Here is a 26,445-nt window from a genome sequence, read left to right as displayed (position 1 = left end):
TTTACATGCCCATCAATGATCAAACGTAAGTAGTCCTTTATTTAAAGAAAGTTTGTAGTGTTTACTTTGTGATCGCTGTATTCGTATTTGACATAATACAAAACGAGAGGTTTACTCACTTCCTCGTAAGTCCAATGGTCCCATAGTAGGGCTTGTTTTGGCCAATATCCACGGTGAATGGGAACCTTTTGAAACTCCAAAAAGGCACACACGCCTCTCCCTCATAAAGCAAGATTTTTCTGCAGCCATTACACTGGCGTAATGCCAAAAATAAACGTATTAATCCGCAAAATCAGCTAAATCCTTAGTCCTCATACACAACAGTACGGCTGTAGAGTGAAGAGGACGCCTTCAAATGTACACGTCACAGCGCCCTCCTCCTCAATGCAAGACCGAAGCCGGAAGTCACTCATTTTCATGGCGCGGGATTCAAAAACCTAAATAAATATAGCGATCGCTTCCACGCACATCCAGGCGGTCCATATCATTCAGGAGCATAAAATACCGCGTGTATCATGACATAAACATGCTTTTTCGTGTCACATGCACTTTAAGTCTCCTTAGGCAGAGGGTTCACTTACTTATTTTCCCCCCTTCTGTCATTGTTTGCATGCAATCCTCATTAAAATATGAAAACCTATAAATGTTTGGGTGGTTTTAGTGAAAGAAGACACTGTTTTTACATCTGTGTGATTTTGACAAAGATCAGATCACATTTGATGGTGATTTTATGCAGAAATGTGAGGAATTCCAAAAGGTTCAGATACTTTTTCTTTCCACTGTACAGTTCTGACAGCAACCTTTCTAGTTACCAGGTAACCACTCACAATACACACATTACAGTGCTTTATATTGTCAGCATTGTATGAATCAACTCAAGAAAATTGCTTCCCACTTACATCCAAGATAGCTGAGCTGTTGTAGCCAACATCAGGTAAGTCTTCACTGATGCTGTCTATCCAAGGGTCCGGCGGAGGAAGAATGGACGGGTCGAAGCCCACGTCCTCGTACTCATCCGAGGCACAGGCGTGATAGTGGTTCCCTGAGCCCTGGATGCTGACGGTCGAGGTGGCAGCATCGCGGGAGTATTGACGTGAAAGGACACCGGATGACAGCGCTTCTAAATCCGTGTCAGAGGAGTCCAGAGGAGTGTCAAGAAAGCCTGGCATGTCCAAATCTGCCTAGTTGAGGCAAACAAATCAAAATGTAACCAATGTAATTAGGGAGTACACAAATATACCATATTCTTCAGACTATAAATCACAATTTTTCATAGTTTGGTGCGACTTGTATGTGAAATTGGTAAAGCAACAACTAGACTAAAATGACATGTTGGTTCTACAGTGGGGCAAATAAGCATTTAGTCAACCACCGATTGTGCAAGTTCTCCTACTTGAAAAGATTAGAGAGGCCTGTAATTGTCAACATGGGTAAACCTCAACCTTCAGAGACAGAATGTGAAAAAGTTTTAATTTTTCAAAGAATTTATTTCCAAATTTGAGTGGAAAATAAGTATTTGGTCACCTACAAACAAGCAGGATTTCTGGCTGTCAAAGAGGTCTAACTTCTTCTAACGAGGTCTAACGAGGCTCCACTCGTTACCTGTATTAATGGCACCTGTTTTAACACATTATTGGTATAAAAGACACCTGTTCACAACCTCAGTCAGTCACGCTCCAAACTAAAGATGCACCAATACCGATACTAGTATCGGCAGGGGGCACGAAACGCGAACGAACACAACGAGTTTGAGCCTGCAAGAGCAGGACTGCTATCCAGAGGAAGCAGGGCGCTGGACCGCAGCAACTATCTCTGGTCAGTTCACTACGTCTACTTTACTTTTACTGTTTTTTAATGAAAGAAATTCCACAGTAATTTGGGAAGTGTTTCCAAAGTAGGGTTGCCACCTTTCAGAAATAGAAATAAGGGACCCACCCCCTCCCGAAAAAACGAGGCTAATAGAGGGACGGGATGCTGTGGTCAATTATTATTACTTATAATTGTGAGCGTCCGCAAATGCGGAAACAAGGTTGGACCTCGAAGCGGACAACAAGCGGGGGATAAGTACAAGGGTTTAATGATTGCAAACAAAAAATAACACGCGATCGCGGGATAGTAGAAATAACAAAAGGAGTCAGTGACAGCAGGTCGACGGAGCTCAATACTACAAACTCGAAGGTCAACTAAAACGGCAGCGAGCCAAAAAGCCAAAATAAAAACACTCAAATACCTGCACAGGGTAGAGGTTACAAACGAGTGCAGCACACTAACAGAAAAAAAACCCAATGCAGTGGCGTAACAAGCAAATGTAGCGAGACTATAGTGCGAGATGTCAAATGGCGATCAGCAAAGCAAATATCTCGGCAGCCTTCTCTGAGCTCACCCGTGCTGCGTTGATGAGCCCGCATTGGATTCAGGTTTGACGTCAGGAACGCCCCCACTAACAGCCCAGCAACAAAACACAATCTAACCAGCAGCAGAATGTGACAATAATTTCATGAAAGTTGCACTGTTTGGCCTTTGAGAGGTTTAAAAAAAATTGACTCAGTTCATTCAGAGTTTATTATTATGAACTTATTTTTACTTTCTTACTGTTGGGCTAGTATTATACTTTGTACTAGTCTTTTTCCTATTTTGCAAAGGTAAGCAACAGTTTGACAAAGCCTTGATAGCAATGATTTCACATCCAATTATGTAGCTCTTTGGGAAAAAATAAATAAAATATATATATATATATACATATATCCAAATATATAATCGGGGTGGTATCGGTATGGTATCGGTATCGGCCGATACTGCACAGCCAGGTATCGGTATCGGGGCCAAAAAATGGTATCGGTGCAACACTACTCCAAACTCCACTATGGCCAAGACCAAAGAGTTGTCGAAGGACATCAGAGACAAAATTGTAGACTGGCACCAGGCTGGGAAGACTGAATCTGCAATAGGTAAAATGCTTGGTGTAAAGAAATCAACTGTGGGAGCAATTATTACAAAATGGAAGACATACAAGACCACTGATAATCTCCCTTGATCTGGGGCTCAATGCAAGATCTCGCGCCGTGGCGTCAAAATGATAACAAAAACGGTGAGCAAAAATCCCAGAACCACACAGGGGGACCTAGTGAATGACCTACAGAGAGCCGGGACCACAGTAACAAACGCTACTATCAGTAACATAATGCGCCGCCAGGGACTCAAATCCTGCACTGCCAGACGTGTCCCCCTGCTGAAGAAAGTACACGTCCAGGCCCGTCTGCAGTTCGCAAGAGAGCATTTGGATGATCCAGAAGAGGACTGGGAGAATGTGTTGTGGTCGGATGAAACCAAAATAGAACTTTTTGGTAGAAACACAGGTTCTCTTGTTTGGAGGAGAAAGAATACTGAATTGCATCAAAAGAACACCATACCCACTGTGAAGCATGGGGGTGGAAACATGATGCTTTGGGGCTGTTTTTCTGCAAAGGGACCAGGATGACTGATCTGTGTTAAGGAAAGAATTAATGGGGTCATGTATCGAGAGATTTTGAGTGAAATCTCCTTCCATCGGCAAGGGCATTGAAGATGAGACGTGGCTGGGTCTATCAGCATGACAATGATCTCAAACACACAGTCAGGGCAACAAAGTATTGGCTTCGTAAGAAGCATTTCAAGTTCCTGGAGTGGCCTAGCCAGTCTCCAGATCTCAACCCCATAGAAAATCTGCGGAGGGAGTTGAAAGTCCGTGTTGCCCAACAACAGCCCCAAAACATCACTGCTCTAGAGGAGATCTGCATGGAGGATTGGGCCAAAATACCGGCAAAAGCGTGTGAAAAGCTTGTGAAGAGTTACAGAAAATGTTTGGCCTCCTTTATTGCCAACAAAGGGTACATAACAAAGTATTGAGATGAACTTTTGGTATTGACCAAATACTTATTTTCCACCATGATTTGCAAATACATTCTTTAAAAATCAAACAATGTGATTTTCTGTTTTTTTCCCCCTACATTCTGTCTCTCATGGTTGAGGTTTACCCATGTTGACAATTACAGGCCTCTGTAATATTTTCAAGTGGGAGAACTTGCACAATTAGTGGTTGACTAAATACTTATTTCCCCCACTGTATATTGTGGCTCACAAGACTAACGGACAATTTGCACTTTTATCTTGTAAACAGAAAAACAACCACAAACAACAACAAATAATGGTTGGTCATCAATTCAAATGTCATGCACAGTCACAGTGTCATAACAACACAATTACATAAACTAAGTAGCATAAATAGCAAGTAATGAAACAACTGGAACAGTAACTGAAGGGGAAAAAAGTAGCGTTAAACTGTAGAGCACATTTCCAACTTGAAGCTCAGTCAAAGGGTTTTGACACCAAATCCTCAACTACTGACGCAGCACCAGGGGCAGCATCGGGGTTAGTATATTGCGCAAGGTTACTAAGGCTTGGTTCACACCACATGTCTTAAAGCACAAATCCGATTTTTTGGTCACATCTGTTTTTTGTGTGCCCGGTCAGACTGCCTTTGTCCATTGAGACCGTTCAAGCATTACGCATGTGAACTAATTCGCAGTCTGACACGCGCTGAGCAAGAAGACCCGCATGCATCAAAAAGCATCAAAACAATTGACTACACATGCTGGCTGTCATCCGTCATTCCAGGGCGATCATATTTGAATTCCAAAAAGAGGACACACATAACAGACATAAATAATCCCCGTCTAGGCTTATATTCAAAGTTTATATGGATGGATAGCGTGCACGCACTGTCGGTGCATATCACACACACATACGGGCAGTTTGCCCTGGCTTTGGGCTGTGTAAGCAATCTTGAAATATTTCTCATTTAGAGATGAGAGAAAACCGATCATTCTCAGGTCTATCCTCCACCCATTATTATTTTTTTATAACTGTTGTCAAGCCTGAGCCTTCCCCAAAAGCCGTGTTCAAGGCAAGCTAGGTGCTAACGCACAGCTGCACCGCTACCATAGCGCGCCATCTCTCTCGCTCTTTGATGACATAATTGCTGCATTTGGGAGACTTGACAGTTCAGACCGCCGCAATATTCTGGAAAAATGTGACCCTGATCGGATTTAAACCACATATGAAAGTCACCCAGATCGTATTTGATATGGTCCACTTCTATGCAACTTGACCCGTTCAGACCGTCAAGTTAATGTCAGGTCTATGTGCCTTCTCAGTTCTTTTCTTTCCTTTCCAGCACATGATTCAGCTGGATGGGCGGGGCTGTGCCACACACCTGTGGCGCATTTGGAGCACTCATTATTTAAAGACAACTGTCACAGTGTACGAGTGTCGGACTATTACATTCTACTTGCTTGCTTACCGCTGTGTGCGTCTTCTAGAGATCTCTTGCCTGTTACGGTTGTATCTTTTTGTTATCATTGTTGTTAGTATATTTTTTGTTGGACTTTGCTGTTATTTGAATCAGCTTTCTCTGGCCATTGTTGCCTTCCCCTTAGTTCTCTCGCCGACTAGGTTTGTGCCCTTTTTGTGTTGCATTTTTCTCTCGCGTGTTTTAGCGTGCTCCCTTTGTTCTCGTTTTTGTAATAAATACTTCTAATTTCAAAGTCTGTGTTTGGATCCATATTGTTTCATAACAGTTAATGCCTCACTCGGGTTGGAAAACATGAGAAAATTGGATTCGTGCATTAAGACCAGCAGTATGAATCTAGTGTTTGTCTCCCGGCTAGCCTGGGAACACCTTGGGATCCCCCAAGAACAGCCAGATAAAGCTGCTACCGATGGATGGATGGATGGATCCATAAAAATGCGAATTATACTCTGATGTGACCTGTTTTTTTTTCTTTATTACCACGCATTTTTCATCTTGTGCGATTTATAGTCTGAAAAATACGTTTATGTATGTATTATGTACTGTATGTATGTATAATGTAGGCAAGTGGAATTTAATAACCATCAAGATTTTTATGTTTCTAAAGTGTCATCGGTGTATCTTACCTGTACAGCTGTCGTCACACTGTTCGAACGTTGGAAGCGACGATACCTGAGCAGCAGTGATTAAAACAAATGAATAAAAATATTTTATAGGTTAGTGTTCTAAGTTCAACTTGAAATTTGACCACTAATTCAAATACACCTTGACCTTACTTTGTAGTCTAAAACATTTTTAAAAATCTTTTGATCTAAAATATTATCGAATGATTATAACTCATTCTAACATTTATCTTTTAAGAATTTCTATCCATGGCACCCTTTGATAATGCCGCTATTATAATACGTGACACAATCAAGTAGGAATTAGTCACCGTCTGTCATCCTCCACTTGCACTCCAACAGAGGTGAACTTAGATGGGTCCTCCGGGTCTGGCGTTTCCTCTGGTCCGTCCACCTTGGTTTTACGTGAAACAATAAAAATTGGACGTATCAATTGCGCATCTTCGCCCAAGTTAAAAGAATGGGATTGGACGTTTATTGCAGTCAATGGCAGCAAATGAAAAAATATACAGTATTCACTCAAATCTACCTGGATACCTATGGAGAGACATTTGCCCTTCCTGAGTGCCTCTTTCCTGTATTCATCATGGTGGTCTTCCACAATCAGACCTCGGCTCAAGACCGGGGGAGCAGGACTGTTGATTGTCACAGTGCTGTTATTGACATGCTGACTGGCCGGCCCGTGTATCTGCAGGAAAGAAAAACTCTGTTGCAGTCTAGAACAGTAGAATAGCTACAAATTTCCAAACATACTACATTTTCTGGACTATAAGTCACGCTTTATTCCATACTGCGACTAGGCCTGCGACTTGTGTTGTTTAGGCTACAGTAGCAATGTACAATACCACGATATACTGTACATGGTCAAAACGATATAAAATGACATATTGTTACGAGGATCACATGATACAGTATGATGGTCTTAACAGGGTGTAGCTGAATTCTGCCATATTAAATGAGTTGTGCATATTCACTGTTGCTACTAGAGGGCAGTGTATCCACCCAAATTAATAAAACTAAATGCAAACACTATCAAAACCATTACAACGCTACTCTAATTCAACGAATATTCGAAGCAGCAAAATTTGATTCGAAGTTTTTTTCTAATCCAATTACTCGAGTTAATCGATTATTCTTTGCTGCACTAAATTAAAGTCTGAAAAATACACGTATAGAGTCTACCCACGTACCACGTGTTCGCTGTAGGGTTCCGCCCACTTGTCCGTCATTTTGACTCTGTATTTGCATTGTTTTCAATTGATGGCGGAATTTAAAATGCATTTCATGGAAGACCCGGTGCTTTCTGATGCCGCAAACTCACTGGATCTGTTGCATAAAAGGCATTATGAGGAAAAGCTTCGTTTTATACAGTCGCCAGATCCATATTTGATGCCCAAATCGATGTTTTTCGACCCACTGTCTTCGCCCTGTCTGCCTGACATCTGCTACGCTGATATTTACAATGATCTTGTCCACACAAAATCAGCCTATTCTCACGAAAAACTTCAAGAGCTTGGACGCTTATAAATACTTCGTTGCTGGTTGGGTGAAACAGGTCCTCGTTTGGCAGGAATCTATCTTGTGCTTGGAAAGGTGAGTTACGAAATTTTCAATTCGAATTCTTTTGTTATTGCTAACATCCACTGTCAAGTCTAATGTATTTCATGTCGTTTGTCAATGGAGTTAAGGCTTTTAATGTTTATATGGTTTAGCGATAGCACTCACTACATACATACGTGTATGTTGTCGGCGATTAGCCTAGCAATGATCTTAATTGTGGTTATTTGTCAGCCCCGTAGACGAGGCCAGTTTCTTTCACTTGGTACAGCTAAATATTATTCAAAAAATAACGATGGTGGAAGAAAGGGAAGTCACAAACATCTTGAATTTGAAACTATGTCGTACTACGTCGTATGTTGTCGGCGATTAGCCTAGCAATGATCTTAATTGTGGTTGTCAGGCCAAAACCCTCTAAATATATATTAAATGCATCTTACCGGATATAAAATGACTACTACATAGTCTGTGGTGATTTTTTTGGTGTCCAGTTTTCACGTCGAATTGCAGCCGTCCATTTCGCTCGTCTCTTTGGATCCCTCGGAATACGGTAAAACTTCAAGTCTCTCCTTCCATCTTCTCTGTTAGTGCAACCAACAGCCACACACGCCTTCACCATTTTGATTATTAATGTTAAGGAGCAGAAAAACACGCCGTAAATAGGAGAAATGTACGTAGCCGTAATAGGTTAACACTATGTTTTGACGGACAAGTGGGCGGAACCCTACAGCGAACACGTGGTACGTGGGTAGACTCTATACAGTGTGTATGGATCCTACCTGTGCGTTGGCAGCCTCGATGGCAGCAGTCAAAGCCTTCATGCTGTCAATGCTTTCTGTGGAATTACTGAGCCCCGACTGGATAGTCATGTCGCCTCTTGGTCCCTCTTCTTCCATGTAAGCATCCTAGTTGGTTTGGAAAACCACGTTAAGCACTAAATTTAAACACATGCACAGTCGGATAACAACAATTGGGCACAAACAGACACACATATCATAGTAGTAGGCAAGCATGGCCAGAGAGATGAAAAATACACTGACATAGTTGAATGTAGGGCTGGGCAATCTCGCACAAAATAAAGGTTCTCTTAATTTCTATGGATTTTTTAAAATGGTAGTTTTAAAGAATATGCAGTGAAAATGTAAGTAACTACAAAGTAGTTAAACATTTTATTCACATAAGTAAAATTAGCAGCACTGAATACTTGGGCTCTTGCAAACTGCGCTGAAATTACCCCGTATTGGCCCCAATATAAAACGGATTTTTTTTGCATTGGCCCGAATATAAGACGGATTTTTTTGCATTGAAATAAGATTGAAAAAGAGGGGGTCGACCTATGTTCGCGGTCTAGACATTATACCCATTCACGACGCTAGATGGCGCCAGATATCATTGAAGCGATGTTCTGTCATGAAAGATCTCAGCTACTCTCAAGTTTAACCAGTTTGCATACAATGTTTTTCCTTATTCAGATTTGTTTCAAGACTACAGATACAGTTAGATTTCACTTTGATGGTTAATGCAGTTATTGCAATTTTGTTGTTTTATCACAATAGATTAGTTTATTTACATTTCAAAAACCAGAAGTCATTCATTTACAAATGTGATTCCACTTAAGTTTACATATTTAAATGTTCAGATATTAAGATTTGAATGAGGCAAAATAACATGCTTTTTCTCTCAAATATATTGTTATAATCATTTGTTTCGGATGTACTGTAATTATTTTCTGTATAAAATTAATTTGGTATTCAAAAAGTCTTTTTTTCAAACTTGAGTCTTGAAAAATAGGGGGTCGTCTTATAATCAGGGCCGTCTTATATTCGGGCCAAGACGGCAATATAATAGTAGCATAAAAATAACTATTGATCACAAATTAGGATCTTTTTCGGGAGGGTTCAATAAATGGCGGAAAGAAAGAAACAATTCTGCGCTGAAAGCATCATTCCCTGGTTAAGTACTTCTCAAAGGGGGCACAGAGCGACGCCGGGGGTAGGGCATGTGACCTCAGGGAACATACTTGTTTGCCACACAAGAACAAAGTGTAAATGCACATCCACTCTGAGTGGCAGTGGTGCGCTTGTTTTCGGAGTGTGCACAGTATTTTTAAACCAAACAAGAGCACACAGCAAGAGCACAGGAGATATGAAGAGCTAAGACAGGGAAATATGACGAAGCGTATGTAGCGTTTGGCTTTGATTTTTAATACAGTGGGAGACAAGGAAAGTCCAGTCTGTGTCTAAAAATGTTTGCAACGGACGGCAGGAAGCAAAATCAATTAAGACGTCACTTAAAAATATTAGACCACAATGACATTGATTAGCCGCTTGATTTTTTTTTTTTTTTTTTTTTTAGCAAAACGTGCCGAATATTGCCAACAATCATCTCACTTTGTCAGTGTTACATCAGTAAACCAGCGAGCACTGTTAGCATTATATAAGGTGGCATACCAAGTTGCTCAGTGCAAAAAAGCAAAAATAAAAACTGTCCCTCTGTCCGATGAAACTCTTGCTTTTATTATAATAATTTTTGTTTTTTCGGTCAAATGGTTTGGCATTTTGTTCTCATGAGTTAATGTTGCTAATCAATTTGAATTTATTATTATTTATTGATTTTATTAAATTTTATTTTTCAGTATTAAATAGTCAAAAAATGTACCTTAAGTGTATTTTGACAGTTTAGATGTGACTTTTCTTTTTAATTCAGGCAAAGTGATGCACTTACAGTAAGTTTTTCACTTTCCTGTTTGGACTCCTTTGCTTTAACCAAACCACAATATTTTGCATCAGGCATTTGAACACACATCTTAAGGGTCCCCTGAAACAGGTTTGAGGTCAGTTGATTTTTTCCCTTGTAGGAGGAGCCTGTCTTGTAAAAAAAAAGGCTGTTTCCTGTTCCCAGCAGGGGGCGCCAGGCCTAATGGGTAATATTTCAATGCTGTCATGTTCAGGCTGGGATACCTTACTTACCGGAATTTTTGGACTATAAACTGCTACTTTTTTCCCTCATTTTGAATCCTGCGGTTTATAGTCCAGTGGGGCTTATTTGTTGATTAATTTGGGTTAATAACAGTCCACCTCTACTGCCACCTGCTATAAACACTTATCTCCTAGCATTCATTGCAGCGCTACAGAAGTAAATATCAAAATTCATGTTCTGTACTTATTATTTCTTCAGTTACTGTTCCATTTGTTTCATTAATTGTTAGTTGTTAGTTATGGTATTTTGTAACACTTTATTTGAGAGTGGCGTCATCTGGCAAATTATGTCACTAACTCCATTTATGTCCAGCTCAGATCTTTTACAGTCATTCGAAAGTGAGATCATTTGCAAGATGACACTATATGACATCTGTTATAAGCATTCATAAATGCTCATGACAATGCCATGTCATAATTATGATTGTCTTAGGACAGTCTTATGGCGTCACTGTCAAATAAAGTGTTACCAAATATCATAACTAGCAATTAATGAAACAACTGGAACAGGAACTGAGGAAATAATTAGCACAGAACATGAATTCTGATTGTTATTTACACCCCTAGAGCTGCAATGCATGCTAGGAGGCATGTTGGATGACAACAATGTTGACAGCAAGTGGCAGCAGAGATTGAGTCTCCCATAAGGGAGCAGTGATGGCCAAATGTAGCTTCTTAAAGCAATTAAGCTTAGTAGTTAATTGGTTCAAAGCTTCATGGTGATTAATTTGGTCTTATGACAGTCTTATGATGCCACTGTCAAATAAAGTGTTACCGGTTAATATCTTTTGTTGTAAATATACCATTAAAAAAAAAGTGAGAACAGCTGCGGCTTATAGTCCAATTCGGCCTATCTATGAACAAATGTTGTTTTCGTGTCAAATTTGGTAGGTGGCGGCTTATAGTCAGGTGCGCTTTATAGTCCGAAAATTACGGTACATGCCAGATATGAAAAAGACTGAAGCCTGTATCAGGGAGTTATTACTTATTTACTGAATATGGCGTGTTGCCAAAAAAATGGCAGACTTTGGCACCATGCCCAGGTCAGACACTTGACTGAAAACTCTCCATTTTGAAAACTTAAGATCGCATGAGTCTCATGAACAGTCTCACCAATTCTGACAAGGATCCAACTAACTCTATAGGCGCCAAGATCTCAAATGTGCACCCTGTAAATCGATAAAAAATTCGCATTGGATCCAAAATACCCGATTTCCTGAAAAAAGAATCATAATCCTTTGCATTACAATAGATCTCTCGCGCCAGTTGGTGCTCGGGCCCTAATAAAAGTTTTTGTAAATTGAGTTATATTATTTTTTTGTCTATAATATTAAAAGGATGCGTTATGCAGAGGTGTCCTTATAATAATTTAAAATTATTTAGGTGAATGAGACTGTTCACAGAGGCGGCAGAGAGTTGTGGGGGTCGCGAACAGTTTACGTCTTGGGGTGTGTGACAGAAAATATTTGAGAAGCACTGCTCTCGTTAGATTTTTTAATATACACTTTCAATAACAGTGACATTACCATGAAATGTCAATTATAACAAATGCAATAAATATAAATATTAGATTTTTTCATGCAAGACATTCATTATTGCAGTTAATATAAAAATGTTTAAAAAGACGAGTGCACCCCGTGGCCACTGGGAGGCAGCACTTTGCAGAGAAACGACATCATTGTTTTTCTTGTGGTTTTTGTTTTTACAGTCCATTCATTCATTCATTTTCCATGCCGTCGATGGGTGAGAAAACATGTCTTAAATGAACCTATGAATAACCAATACTAATTTTCATTAGCCCTTGACTGGTATATTCCATTGTATGTTCCATTGTAAATAAATGTGTTATTATTGTATACTAAAATTAAGCGGGTGTTTTTGGGAAGAAAAAAAAATACAGTATATATATATATATATATACTATACATATCCTGAAAATCCTCCATGCTCCATTGTTTTTGAAGTACTGTTGAAAATCTTGCATCAGTTTCCATCAAATATGAATCCTAACATTTTGATTTGCTTCCTTGTTGTGAAAAAAAACGACAAGATGTACTTTAATGGCTATCTGTATGGCCTCCACATACAGTGTTGTCAATGTTTATCCAGACAAGGTGGAGCTCATAATGTCAGTTATTTGAGAACGAACTCACAAGCGCAATAAATTCCAGTCCAGGTGGAATTTTTGGTGATGATTATTATGCTGTTGTTTACCTGCGCAGACTCTGTGCTGCTCTGCGCTGTGATGGAGATGTACGGCTTGGACGCTGTAGAACAGGTGGAGGTTCGCGGTGGCACTGGCGGAGGAGTTTTCTTATATGTTGTGATACAAGATGAAACTGTAAGAGAAAAGACGGGAAAATACGTTGCTTCCTTCTTACACTCTAAGGACCAAAGAGGCTCGTGACAATTCAAGAAATTCAGCCGAATGCGCTACTTTTAGACAAGGTCAGGGCAGACCGGCATTTATTTATTTATGAATCAGCACAATGTTAAGGGTTGACTCAAGTCAGCTTTGAAAATGAGCTCCTTAAAATAGCTTCTTGCAACTCAAAAGTCTTTGGATCGATCAGTTGTTATGCAACCCTGCTTCAACTTGAAAAGCAAAAGCTTGTTTTGAAGGTTCCTTCTAGGAAGTGAAAAACTGACTTGCTGGGTGCCCTAATTGGTGATAGATGTCCAATCCAATTGGCAGTCGTGAAATGTAACGAAGTACAACTGTAATTACGGTGGTATGAAAAAGTATCTGAACCTTTAGGAATTTCTCACATTTCTGCAGAAAATCGCCATCAAATGAGATCTGATATTTGTCAAAATCACACAGATGTAAGTAAAACCACCCAAACATTTATAGGTTCTCAAATTTTAACGAGGATAGCATGCAAACAATGACAGAAAGGGGAAAAATAAGTAAGTGAACCCTCTGCCTAAGGACACTTCAAGAGAAATTAAAACCAATTTACCAAACATTTTAAAAGTCAGGTGTGTGCCCAATCACTGATGAGTGGTTTAAAGCTGCCCTGCCCACTATAAAACACACACCTGGTAAGAATTGTCTTGATGAGAAGCATTGTCTGATGTGCATCATGGCTCAGTCAAAAGAGCTGTCAGTAGACCTGCGATCAAGGATTGTTTATTTGTATAAAGCTGGGAAAGGACACAAAACCATCTCTAAAAGTCTGGATGTTCATCAATCGACAGTCAGAAAAGTTGTCTCCAAATGGGGAGAGTTTGGCAACGTTGCTTCTCTCCCAAGGAGTGGCCATCCACCAAAGAAGACGGCAAGAGTTCAGCGCAGAATAACCGGAGAGGTAAAAAAAGAACCCTAGAGCGTCTGCTAAAGACTTACAGAAATCACTGGCACAGTACAATATCTCTGTTCACACATCAACTATATGTAAAACTATGGCCAAAAATGGTGTTCATGGGAGGACTCCACGGAGGAAGCCACTGCTGTCTAAAAAAAAAAAAAATAAAATAAAAATAAAAAAAATAAAAAAAAACATTGTTGCTCGTTTAATGTTCGCAAAAAGGCACTTGGACACTCCACAGAAGTTTTGGAAAAATATTTTGTGGACTGATGAAACGAAAAGTTGAATTGTTTGGGAGTAACACACAACGTCATGTGTGGAGGAAAAATGGAACAGCTCACCAACATCAACACCTCATCCCCACCGTGAAGCATGGTGTTCATGATTTGGGGCTGTTTTTCTGCCTCAGTGCCTGGACAACTTGCAATCATGATTGGAATAATGAATTCAAAAGCTTATCAGGATGTTTTGCAGGAAAACCTGAGGCCGTCTGTCAGACAGTTGAAGCTAAAAAGAGGATGGATGCCGCAGCAAGACAATGATCCAAAACAGAGAAGTAAATCAACTTCAGAATGGTTTTAGAATAACAAATTACACGTTCTGAAATGGCCAAGTCAAACTCCAGATTTGAACCCTTTTGAGATGCTGTGGCGTGACCTAAAGACAGTGATTCATGCCAGACATCCCAGGAATCTGACTGAACTACAGCAGTTTTGTAGAGAAGAATGGGCCAAGATTAGTCCTGATCCTGTGCCAGACTGATCTGCAGCTACAGGAAGCATCTGGTTGAAGTTATTGCTGCCACTTACATACTCATTCATCTCTCCGGGGAGAGTTGGGACGGGGCCATACAGTCCTGGCCTGGCTCCCCTCTGTTTTAATGCATCACACACCAAGGTTGTGGGATGGTTGGGACCTGGTGGTGGTGGGGGGGGGGGGGGGGGGGGTGCCTCACGGTTACCTCCTCACGGCAGGCCCTACCATCCCTGCACCTTTTTTTAACGCACCACACACATCATACTCCACAGGAGAGCTCTGGCAAAGGGTGGTGGGACAGGTAGCTGGGCTGAATTTCCATGCTGCGGTCCCACTGCAACAAGCCAAGATCTCCTATTTTAATGCATACATTGCACTACCCTCCCCTCAAAATCCCATCACGGTGCTGGGTTATGGCTGCCAGCCGGGAACCTGGCAGCCACAGTAATAGGGTGGTAGGTGGGTCCCACACTTTGCTGGGCTGCGGGAGGAGGGATGGGCTGCGCTGCCCCACCGCCCCCAGGGCCCGACCTCCCTCCCCGGGCTGGCTGGGTGGGGGCCGTGGCCCTGTGTCGGCGCCCGCGTGGCGTTTCCGCTCGTCTGCGTGGCTGCTGCATGCCCGGCGGGGCCCGCGTGCGGCTGGATGTTATTGGACGCTCGGGTGGGGGTTCCGGTGCCGGGATTGGTGACGGGGCGGCGTAGGGTCGGTCGCCAACGGGCTTACACTCACTGGGATTCACACAATTACTGGGTTCTAAATCACAGAGATGATTTGTGTACACTCTACCCCTTTCTATCACTTAGCTTATAGACTCCCCCACCTTCTTCCCCCTCTTTCCCTGATCAACAGGCCTCCCACATGGTGTCAACCGGAAATACATTTCGCTGACGATAGCACCAAAATATTAGTAGTGTAGATAGGATTTCAATGTATTTCTTGTTTTTGTTTGTGTTTCTTCTCTTTCTTCTGTTGTGTTTCTTTTCTTCTGTTCCCCCATAACCCCTTCCTGTTCGCTGTTTTGTCATAATAAATGTGGAATGTTGAATGATCGCAAAGGGAGTATGTCAGACTCTCAATGTGAAACATTAAAACTGTTCAGACTATCCGGGCACTTAGACTTCCATTCTCTGTGTCAAACAGCTGAACAGGACAGGTTTAAAAAAAAAAAATATATATATATATATATATATATATATATATATATATATATATTATTGCTGCCAAAGGGGGGGGGCATGAAATATTAAATGTGATGATGCACTTACTTATCCCCCCCCCCCCCCCCCCCTTCTGTCATTGTTTTAATACTATCCTCATTTAAATATGAAAACTTATAAATATCTGGGTGGTTTTAGTTAAGGCAGACACTGTTTTTTCATCTGTGTGATTTTGACAAAAATCAGATCACATTTGATGGAGATTTTATGCAGAAATGGGACAAATTCCAAAAGGTTCAGATACTTTTTCATACCACTGTAGCATTATTGTACGCTCTTTGTCATGATTATATTTTATTTTTTAATTGTATGTGTTGATTGTTTGACAGTGACAAATAAATATGTGTCATTTGTAAGAACTATGGTGTGATCGATGTTCAGGGAGGGAAGAATATCTTATTTTTACTTCATTTAATTAAAATGACATATATGCATGTTTTTGGATAGTTATTTTGAGATTAAGGGTACTTAAAGGGTTAGTTCCGACTAACTCCGTCGCTAGCACAGGAACGGAACTCGTTCGTAAACTCTGGACTACCTGTATATGACTATTCCTGAGGTAATCATGAGCTTCTTTTATGTACAATTGACAAAATGTACGAGTGTTTTATGCAAATTTTGAGAAATAACTTGCATGAAAACCTGAAAAAAAACAATGAACATAACCATCACTTACTAATCAAGCGACCATTTCTCTTAACCAGCACTTTCATTTCATTTCATGAGTTTATACTGTATATAGATAAAAATAATGAAAAAAGGTCCTGTAGCAATACTTCGCTTTTGCAGTAAGGCAACTTTCAGTTCACTGGTCATTGAAGCATCATTTACAGTAAAATGTCCACTCATCTATAAAGAGCTCAGTTTCTACTGTGCTGTTAGGCTGCTAAAGAACGTGTCAATGTGGCTGGAGATAAATTCCCAGTGGAGCAGCAAATGTAGGTCAACTAGAACAGGCTAGAGACAATTCCAAACAGTCAACACAAATTCGGATGTCATGGATGAACGTAGTTTTACAAGATTATATTGCTGGTTCGTTATAATGACCAGTGTTGTAATCTGATTACTTTCGTTCAGTAACGAGTAGCATGTTTTTTTGCTCCCGATCTGATCGTTTTTGTTTGAGTATCTGCCGATCCCCATATTTCCCGATCCGATTGCTTTTTTTTGCTCCCGATTCAATTCCAATCATTCCCGATAATTTTTCCCAATCATATACATTTTGGCAATGCATTAAGAAAAACATGAATAAAACTCGGACGAATATATACATTCAACATACAGTACATAAGTACTGTATTTGTTTATTATGACAATAAATCCTCAAGATGGCATTTACATGATTAACATTGTTTCTGTGAGAGGGATCCACGGATAGAAAGACTTGTGACTTTGTATATTGTGACTAAATATTGCCATCTAGTGTATTTGTTGAGCTTGCAGTAAATGATACTGTGGCCATGCCCAAATGCATGACGGGAAGTGGAACCATGACTGTGCGTAGTGCTACCAATTGATATATCTTCTCTGCGTTGGGAAATAACATAAGGTGTTAAGAAAAAGATCAATTGCTGCCTTGCTTCCCCACATTGCTTCCCATGATATTTCTAATCGTAGGGAGAGGGATTGTAAGGCTTTAGCCAATTAAAAAAAGGCTCCAAAGGCTGCCAAAATTCACTCTACTCATTTTACGCTGCCTTTTAACTCTCTGTATAGGTAAAACGGCGCCATTACAGATTGAGCACGACAATGCGTGAGTGGGTCGTGCAGCGCATGCATTAATTGTGTTAAATATTTTAACGTGATACTTTTTTTTAAATTATTTACCACCGTTATTGGGATAAATCTGATAACCCTACCTTAAGCCTAAACTAAAGACTCGGGATGAGTGTAACATATTATGTCTGTAACATTAAATACAATTGGAAAACGATTTAATTTATATATATATATATATATATATATATGTATGTATATTTTAAAAATGCATGGCCGATATTTTTTTTGACGATTCCGATACTTTGAAAATGACGTGATCGGACCCGACCGATCGATCGGGACATCTCTAATACATACTGAGAAATTATTTTATAATTAAATATACTGTACAGAAAATAATTTTGGAATCTTTTGTTGACTTGTGATAATAGTGACCCTGGGGCCAGCTTTCCTCCTTGTCCGTGCCTATATGCTGTTTTGCCTTGCTGTCGACTTTGAATAAATTCTCAACTTGAGTTTCGAAGCCTTTTTCCAGCTTTTAAAATGTAGTCAGTTCAAGGGTTTAAAACATTGGTGAAAGCACGGAGTTTGACCTTTTGGCCAGGTTGTTAGAGTTCCGCCGGCCCGGCTTGTTGGAATTGCGCTAGCGTAGTTCCGGCAGTTTGGCTGGCGTGATTCCAGCTATTCGGTCTAATTCCTTCACAGAACACGTCATAATAATAAAGTCAAGTAAAAAATAAGATACTGTTTGGTACAATGAGGTACTGTTGATGCAAAAAAAAAAAAAAACGACTGGAGACAAAGTAGCGGACAAGACTTTGGCTTAAAAAAAGTCTAAATCGCCTTCAAAGTCGACCCGGGAACTAACTGTAGATTATGTAATAGATCATTCACACTCACAGATCATTTTAAAAGTTGTGCCTTAAGATCCTGCTGCCTATATTGGTCTAACCTTGGTATAACTTTCACTTTAGGACACAACCTCACTTAAAAATATGGTTCCAAATTTTCTTTTTTTTGTCTGCATGGATTAAAGTGGGAAAAAATATTTGACAAACTTTTTACTGAGACTAAACATTAGGGGAGATAATATTGTCAAGGTGATATTCGATCTTCCTAAATCGGTTAAGGTAAATCAAACCTATTTCAATAACAATACTTCAGTCATGTATGCAGTAATAAACAAGAAAAAGTGCTGTTGCAGACCAATTGCATAAGTGGAATGTTCGCCTTCAACCTCAAAAGTTATCATCACATTCACAACATTTAAGGACTTCTTGAGGTAAACCAAAACCTCCCTTTGTGACTATTTCTTCTCCGTATTAGAACCTAGCCATCCTACCTGTGCTGCTTTGGATTGTCCTGACAGTGGTGGCGGAGGTGCGCGGCGGAGAGGACGGCAACAGGAGCAGCGGTCTTCCTCCTTCCCCCTCTTCCTCGGCAGCGCAGCCCTGATCGATGGCTCTCACGTAACTGTGGCTCCTCATTCGGAAACATCCTGGCATGGGCAACGTATCCATGGTTTCCATCCTGTCCATCCTTTCCATCCTGTTCATGGCAGCTTCCATGGCCTGAGCTTGCATTTGGCTATAGACCTGCTCACATACCTGCTCAATCTGCCCATTCACCTCAACTTCACTCAACTGGAAAGAATAAATGAAATCGCTGATGAATATCCACTCTGTGGTTGTCATTGACGACGCTAGACCTCCAATTTATTTCAAGAAGGATGGTTGGCAGCAAATGCACAACATTCGTTGCCATCCTCCCACTTCAAATGGATTGGACATCTACTAGTGATAATCATGGTAGCGAATAAACGAACGTTAATACGCTGCTACCTTCCCATTTCAAATGGACAGGACAACAGAGGTGGGTAATATATTTAGTAGTAGTACTTTGGTAGTATACATTTTTTCTAGGGCTGTCAAAATTATTGCGTTAACGGGTGGGAATTTTTTTTTTTTTTTAATTAATCACGTTAAAATATTTGACGCAATTAACGCACATGCCCTGCTCAAACAGATTAAAAAGATAGCAGTGTAATGTCCGCTTGTTACTTGTGTTTTGTTGTTTGGCGCCCTCTGCTGGCGCTTGGGTCCAAATGATTGTGATTGTGATATGTTGTAATTATTGACATCAACAATGGCGAGCTACTAGTTTATTTTTTTGATTGAAAATTTTACAAATTTTAATAAAACGAAAACATTAACAGGGGTTTTAATACAAAATTTCTATAAATTGTACTAACATTACTCTTTTAACACTAGAAGTCCCAGAGAATTCAGTGACTCCTAACAGTCCCAAGCAATGGCCAATTTGGCCTCTCCTCCGAAAAAACCCAGAGGTGGCCTAAATGACCCAAGTGCTTTTGAATTAGCAAGTCGTTGTCCGACAGACAACAGCCGTTCATATGGAAATGCAACCACTTGTGTTGGTATGCGGCCCAAATGGAGTGGAACACACAACAGTAGTACTATTCATGTAATATTATGTGTCAGTTCAAGTCAAGCTACATTTATGGGGTTTTGCACATTTTAATAATGTGCATTGTTTTACGATTTTACTGTCGGAAAAAATATCTCTGACAGTGTATTTGTGGGGCCTTTATATGCTAGCAATATTTGTTATAACAGTATATTTGTGATGCCTGCAGAAAATAGAACATTGAATCAGTATCAAATGTAAAACTGAAATAAGAGTCTGACAAAGTTAATTTTTGTCTTTTCTTCCTGGTATTTATTGATGCACAGGATTCAAACAAGAGTAGTCACAGCAAATCAAAACTATCAAGTCAAAACAATTAAATACTATAGAAAACACACATAAATTTACCTCTTATACACCCTCTATCCTCTGTAATGGACTTGTCGAAAGGTTATCAAGATTTTTTTGTTTTCCTGGGACTACTTGGTATACAATGAGGGGCAATTATTTGCACTCCTTGTGATTTTGCAAGTTCACTCACTTTGAAAAGAGGTGGAGGTCTGACATTTCAATCATAGATGCATTTCCACTCATAGAGACAATCTAAAAAAAAATCCAGAATTCTCGTTGTATGATTTTTAAAATGTATTTTTTATATATTTTTATCTACTGGGGTTCAGTTCAAGTATTTGTGCGCCTGAGAATCAGCAATAATTATGACACTCAAAGAGTTGTCATTCTACCTTAGAAAAAGTCCACCTTTACCCCACCCGTTTGAGCTCATCATTGTCACCTGTGCACCCCACAGTCAGTTATAATCCACCCGCTACCATGGGCAATACCAGAGAGATTTCGAAAGGCACCAGATTCGATTAGCTCCACAAAGCTGGAAAAGGCTACGGGACAATTGGAAAGCAGCTTGGTGAGAATAAATCAACAGTTGCAGCAATTGTTAGAAAATGGAAAAGGCTAAACATGACTGATAATCTACCTTGGACTGGGGCTCCATGTAAAATCTCTCCTCGTGGGGCATCACTCATGATGGGAGAAGTGAGGGCTCAGCCTAGAACTACATGGCAGAAGCGAAACCTTGCTGAGTGAGGCTGCTCTTTCTTTCGCCCAACCCCCTCCTCAGCCAAAGTAGCCTGACTTGAGCCTTTTTCGCCCAACCCCCACCTCAGCTAGACACTTCTTTCTTACTTGCCTACTGCAGGTTGATAAATTTGTAGGTAGATGTGTGTATGTCTTAGTCAATCCAATAAAAAAGGTTCCTTCAATCAAAGTATATATTTTCAATCAAAAACAAAAGTCACTTGAATGAAAGCAAAATGTGTTTAAATGCAAAAGTTGCCTCAAAATAAAGACAGACAAAAAAATTCTTGTGTTGGTATATTTATTTTGCTTTTGATATGTTTTTATATTTTATTAGAATCAATCACAGCTTTGAAAGCCTACTGTAGGTTGTCAAATTTGTAGGTAGATTTCTATATGTCTTAGTCAATCAAAAAAAAAAAAAAAAAAAAAAAAAAGGCTACTTCAATCAAAGTATATATTTTCAATCGAAAACAAAAGTCACTTGAATGAAAGCAAAATGTGTTTGAATGCAAAAATTGCCTCCAATTAAAGACAGACAAAATTTTATGAGAATCACAGCTTTGAGAGCCTACTGTAGGTTGATAGATTTGTAGCTAGATTAATTTCTTGGTCAAGCCAAAAAAAAGTTATTTCAATCAAAATATATATTTTCAATCGAGAGAAAAAATAGTAACTTGAATTTGAAAAGAGACATAACTTGAAATAACTTGAAATGAAAGCAAAATGTGTTTGAATGCAAACGTAAACAAGTCAGGCTGCTGTTTCTTTACTTGCAACCAGCCATTAGCTGTGGAGGGGAGGTTGGGGGAAATTTTTCAGCCATTACCTATGGAAGAGGGTTGGGCGTCAGGCTACTTTCAGACACTATTTACTTGACAATAAACTGCTAAACTTTTGAGGATATTTTGACAGTATTTTAATAATTCTAATTTATTCAGATGTACAGTGGGGAGAACAAGTATTTGAGACACTGCCAATGGGTTTTCCCAATGGCAGTGTCTCAAATACTTGTTCTCCCCACTGTATTTGTTTGAATACCCTCTACATGTTAAAAAAACATTTTTGAAAAGATCAGTTAACAATTTGCTGTCAATATACATTGATATACATAGATATTCAGAAATACTATAACTAAGCACACCAAGCAACAGTGGTAACAAGAAAAACACCTCACATGAAATAGCTGGGAAAAAAATATGCAAGACTAGTAAATACCACTCTTGGTTCAGAAACAAGCTATCATTCAGGCAACTTTTGAATTCAAACACATTTTGCTTTCATTCAAGTGACTTTTGTTTTCGATTGAAAATATATACTTTGATTGAAGGAACCTTTTTTTGGATTGACTAAGACATACACAAATCTACCTACAAATTTATCAACCTACAGTAGGCAAGTAAGAAATAAGTGTCTAGTAGTCAGGCTACTTTAGCTGATGAGGGGGTTGGGCGAAAGAGAAAGCAGCCTCACTCAGCAAGGTTTCGCCCAACCCCCTACTCAGCTAAAGTAGCCTGACTTGAGCCTTTTTCGAGTCTTGAGTCCTACTTATGAAGATGGTATGTCCTGTATCGGAATTTAAACAAATACATATAAAAACAAATTTCCCATTCATTTTCAATGGCAAGTAATCAAGGTCCCTGTGATTTTTTTACCATTTATCATGACAGCCCAATGAGATTGTATACCGCTAACTCTCATATAGGTGAATTAAAAAAAAAAAAAAAGTAAAAAATCTGACCTACGTTTTTTGGGGGAGGAATGAAAAAATCAATTCAATCAGTTAACATAAACATCTTTGATGTGAAATGTTTTATATTGTTTATTTGTAATAACGTGTAGAACATGAAAAGTAACGTGTTACTTTGCTGAGTAACAAATTACTCTTACAATGAGGTAACTGAGTTACTTCTCCCAAAAAGTAATTTAGTTAGTAACTTGTAACTAATTACTTTTTGAAGTAAGATTGACAACACTGTGCAGTACATATTCCCTTCATAATAATTAGGACTATTAGGACATTCAGTCATTATTTCAGTGTGTTCTAAGAAACTGTTCAGGGCTGCTCCCTTCCACCTTCTCATGACACAAATTCTATTTGTTTTTCTCAAAGGTTTTCACACGTTTTCTCGTACTAACTTCAGACAAAATGGCCACAATTCATGCTCCATTAGATCCAGTCATTCTAAACTATATACATGATCTTGCTTTAAACTCAAATTGCAGTTCTAAAACGTTTTTTTTTTTTTGCAAAAACAATGTACAATTTTGGGCCATTTTTTTCTGTTTTTCTGTTTGGAGTATAGGAGAAGTAAGTTAAAAGTTTGTAAAAAGCGTAAAACTCCATAAATAAATGTATATTAATAAATGTAGCTTGACTTGAACTGACAAAAACTATCACATGAAGTGTGCAACCGTGGTGTGTTCCCCTCCGTTGGGCCGCATTCTAACACAATGTATGTCTAGTGGTTGCATTTACATATGAATGGTTGCCGTCTGTCGGACAACGACTTGCTAATTCAAAAGCACTTGGGTCATTTGGGCCACCTCTGGGTTTTTTAGGAAGAGAGGCCAAATCGGCCATTGCTTGGGAATATTAGGAATTTTTGTCTTGAGGAAGGGCCGAGTCGGCCTCTGCTGGGTTTTCTAGTGTTAAGAACTACAAGTTTTTCTATCCATGGATCGCTTTAACAGAATGTTAATAATGTTAATGCCATCTTGTTGATTTATTGTTATAATAAACAAATACAGTACTTATGTACCGTATGTTGAATATATATATATCCGTCTTGTGTCTTATCTTTTCATTACAACAATAATTTACAGAAAAATATTACATATTTTATGGATGGTTTGCATTGCGATTAATTACGATGAATTAATTTTTAAGCTGTAATTACCTCGATTAAAAATTTTAATCGTTTGACAGCCCTAATTTTTTCTCATTATTCTACATACACATTTTATATGTGCCTTTGTTTTTGGAAGAGACAGTGGCTCTACCTGTTTCATCAACAAGACGTCGCAACAATAATCACATGACTCCATGATACCAATCAGACGCAAGCTTGCAGTCAGAAGTCCTAGGATGACGCCGGCCAGTTCAATCACGCGGCGTACAAAAATGAAACTGTTTGACATGACGTCACCATGACTTCAAAGAGCAGATTTCAAGCTCTTTTCCCAGTTTTTATTTGACACCGATAGACCAGGAAAACCGGAAATAAAATTGTTTTCATTCCATGATAGGAAATGGCCACTAGAGGGAAATCATGCTCTTTGGACGTGTTAAGTTTCATTTTTCTAGTCTGAATTCGATGATTTTTCTGTATTATTTTGGCTCAATATGGTCATTAGTACAGTGATCCCTCGCTATTTTGGGCCCTCGGTCCATCACAGATTTTTTTTCTTCAATTAAAAAAAATAATAAACACTAGGGCTGTCAAAATTATTGGTTTAACGGGCGGTAATTAATTTTTTAATCAATCACGTTAAAATATTTGACGCAATTAACGCACATGCCCCGCTCAAACATTAAAAATGACAGCAGTGTCATGGCCACTTGTTACTTGTATTTTTTGTCTCCCTCTGCTGGCGGTTTGGTGCGACTGATTTTATGGGTTTAAGCACCATGAAAATTGTGTAATTTTTCGACATCAACAATGGCGAGCTACTAGTTTTTTTTTTTGATTGAAAATTTTACAAATTTTAATCAAACGAAAACATTAAGAGGGGTTTTAATATAAAATTTCTATAACTTGTACTGACATTTATCTTTTAAGAACTAAAAGTCTTTCTATCCATGGATCATTTTAACAGAATGTTAATGCCATCTTGTTGATTTATTGTTATAATAAACAAATACAGTACTTATGTGCAGTATGTTGAATGTATCCATCTTGTGTCTTATCTTTCCATTCCAACAATAATTTACAGAAAAAAATGGCATATTTTATAGATGGTTTGAATTGCGATTAATTACGATTAATTAATTTTTCAGCTGTGATTAACTCGATTAAAAATTTTATTCGTTTGACAGCCCTAATAAATACATAATTTTATCAAGCTGTCCCGATCTGATCACATACTCTGTCACTCTTCCTCCTGCTGCTTTTCTTGGTCAGGCAGTGCACTGGAGTTACTTGTTAAAGTTAACAACAATTGACATTCGTTAAGGTTTGATCTAGCCAGAGAAGCTTGGAAGCCGAAACTTCAAGGCACCGCATGTGTCAATCATCGTTTAGCTTGTTAAACACTTGCCGTGGCAACTCATTGTGTGTAAGTGAGCAACGTGAGTGGATTTGAGTGGACTCACTCAATGAAGCATTCAATGAAGACAAGCATTATTCTATATTTTTCTTGCTTAAAAATGATTCGGTGGGACAGAAACATGTTTAAAATAGGGCTGTCAAAATTATCGCGTTAACAGGCGGTAATTAGTTTTTTTAATTAATCACGTTAAAATATTTGGCGCAATTAACGCACATGCCCCGCTAAAACAGATTAAAATGACAGTATAGTGTAATGTCCGCTTGTTACATGTTTTTTGGTGTTTGGCGCTTGTGTCCAACTGATTTTATGGGTTAGTACCATGAGTGAGCATGGTGTAATTATTGACATCAACAATGGCGAGCTACTAGTTTATTTTTTGATTGAAAATTTTACAAATTTTAATCAAACGAAAACATTAAGAGGGGTTAATATAACATTTCTATACCTTTAACATTTATCTATTAAGATCTACAAGTCTTTCTATCCATGGATCGCTTTAACAGAATGTTAATAATGTTAATGCCATCTTGTTGATTTATTGTTATAATAAACAAATACAGTACTTATGTACCGTATGTTGAATGTATATATCAGTCTTGTGTCTTATCTTTCCATTCCAACAATAATTTACAGAAAAATATTGCATATTTTATAGATGGTATGAATTGCGATTAATTACGATTAATTAATTTTTAAGTCGTAATGAACTCGATTAAAAATTGTAATCGTTTGACAGCCCTAGTTTAAGACTTATTATGATATTTGAAGTACTTAAAAAAAATACTAAAATATAACTAAAATGGTTTTATTTTTAATTTGAATTACACTTTTGGGGGAAAAAAAGTGAAAAATCATGTCTTATACGTATCTCTTTCCAGTGTTGAATCTGAATAAATACATTGAACACACACACACACAAAATATATACATGCCTGTATATATACTAGTATATATTGTTTTTATGTAGATTAGGTCTGCCTGTACTTCGTGGATTTTCGACCATCGCAGTGGGGGCGGTCCCCATTAACCACAAAAAATCACTGTACTATATATCAATTAGTTATACAAATGATGTGCTGAGAAAAATATATAGCATTGTTTCAGACAATATAATACAGTACATTGTAAGCAATTACTCACAATGT

General features: G+C 38.8%; 1 protein-coding gene across 4 annotated transcripts in view; it reads right to left on the bottom strand.

Moving 5' to 3' along the window:
- The window catches only part of LOC130929578 (disks large-associated protein 1-like), a 113,361-nt gene that overhangs the window by 9,588 nt on the left and 77,328 nt on the right, over positions 1-26,445 (bottom strand). For all 4 annotated transcript variants that reach the window (XM_057856846.1, XM_057856847.1, XM_057856848.1 and 1 more), the window contains exons 5-11: positions 18,852-19,152; positions 12,720-12,844; positions 8,307-8,432; positions 6,500-6,658; positions 6,282-6,364; positions 5,974-6,019; positions 900-1,181 (exon numbers count right to left, since the gene is read on the bottom strand). In XM_057856846.1, coding sequence (XP_057712829.1) covers positions 900-1,181; positions 5,974-6,019; positions 6,282-6,364; positions 6,500-6,658; positions 8,307-8,432; positions 12,720-12,844; positions 18,852-19,152 — 1,122 coding nt within the window. The remainder of the gene's footprint in view (positions 1-899; positions 1,182-5,973; positions 6,020-6,281; positions 6,365-6,499; positions 6,659-8,306; positions 8,433-12,719; positions 12,845-18,851; positions 19,153-26,445) is intronic.

Source organism: Corythoichthys intestinalis, chromosome 14 (assembly GCF_030265065.1).
Source record: "Corythoichthys intestinalis isolate RoL2023-P3 chromosome 14, ASM3026506v1, whole genome shotgun sequence".
Lineage (NCBI taxonomy): Eukaryota > Metazoa > Chordata > Actinopteri > Syngnathiformes > Syngnathidae > Corythoichthys > Corythoichthys intestinalis.
This window is presented reverse-complemented; position numbering and strand designations above follow the sequence as displayed.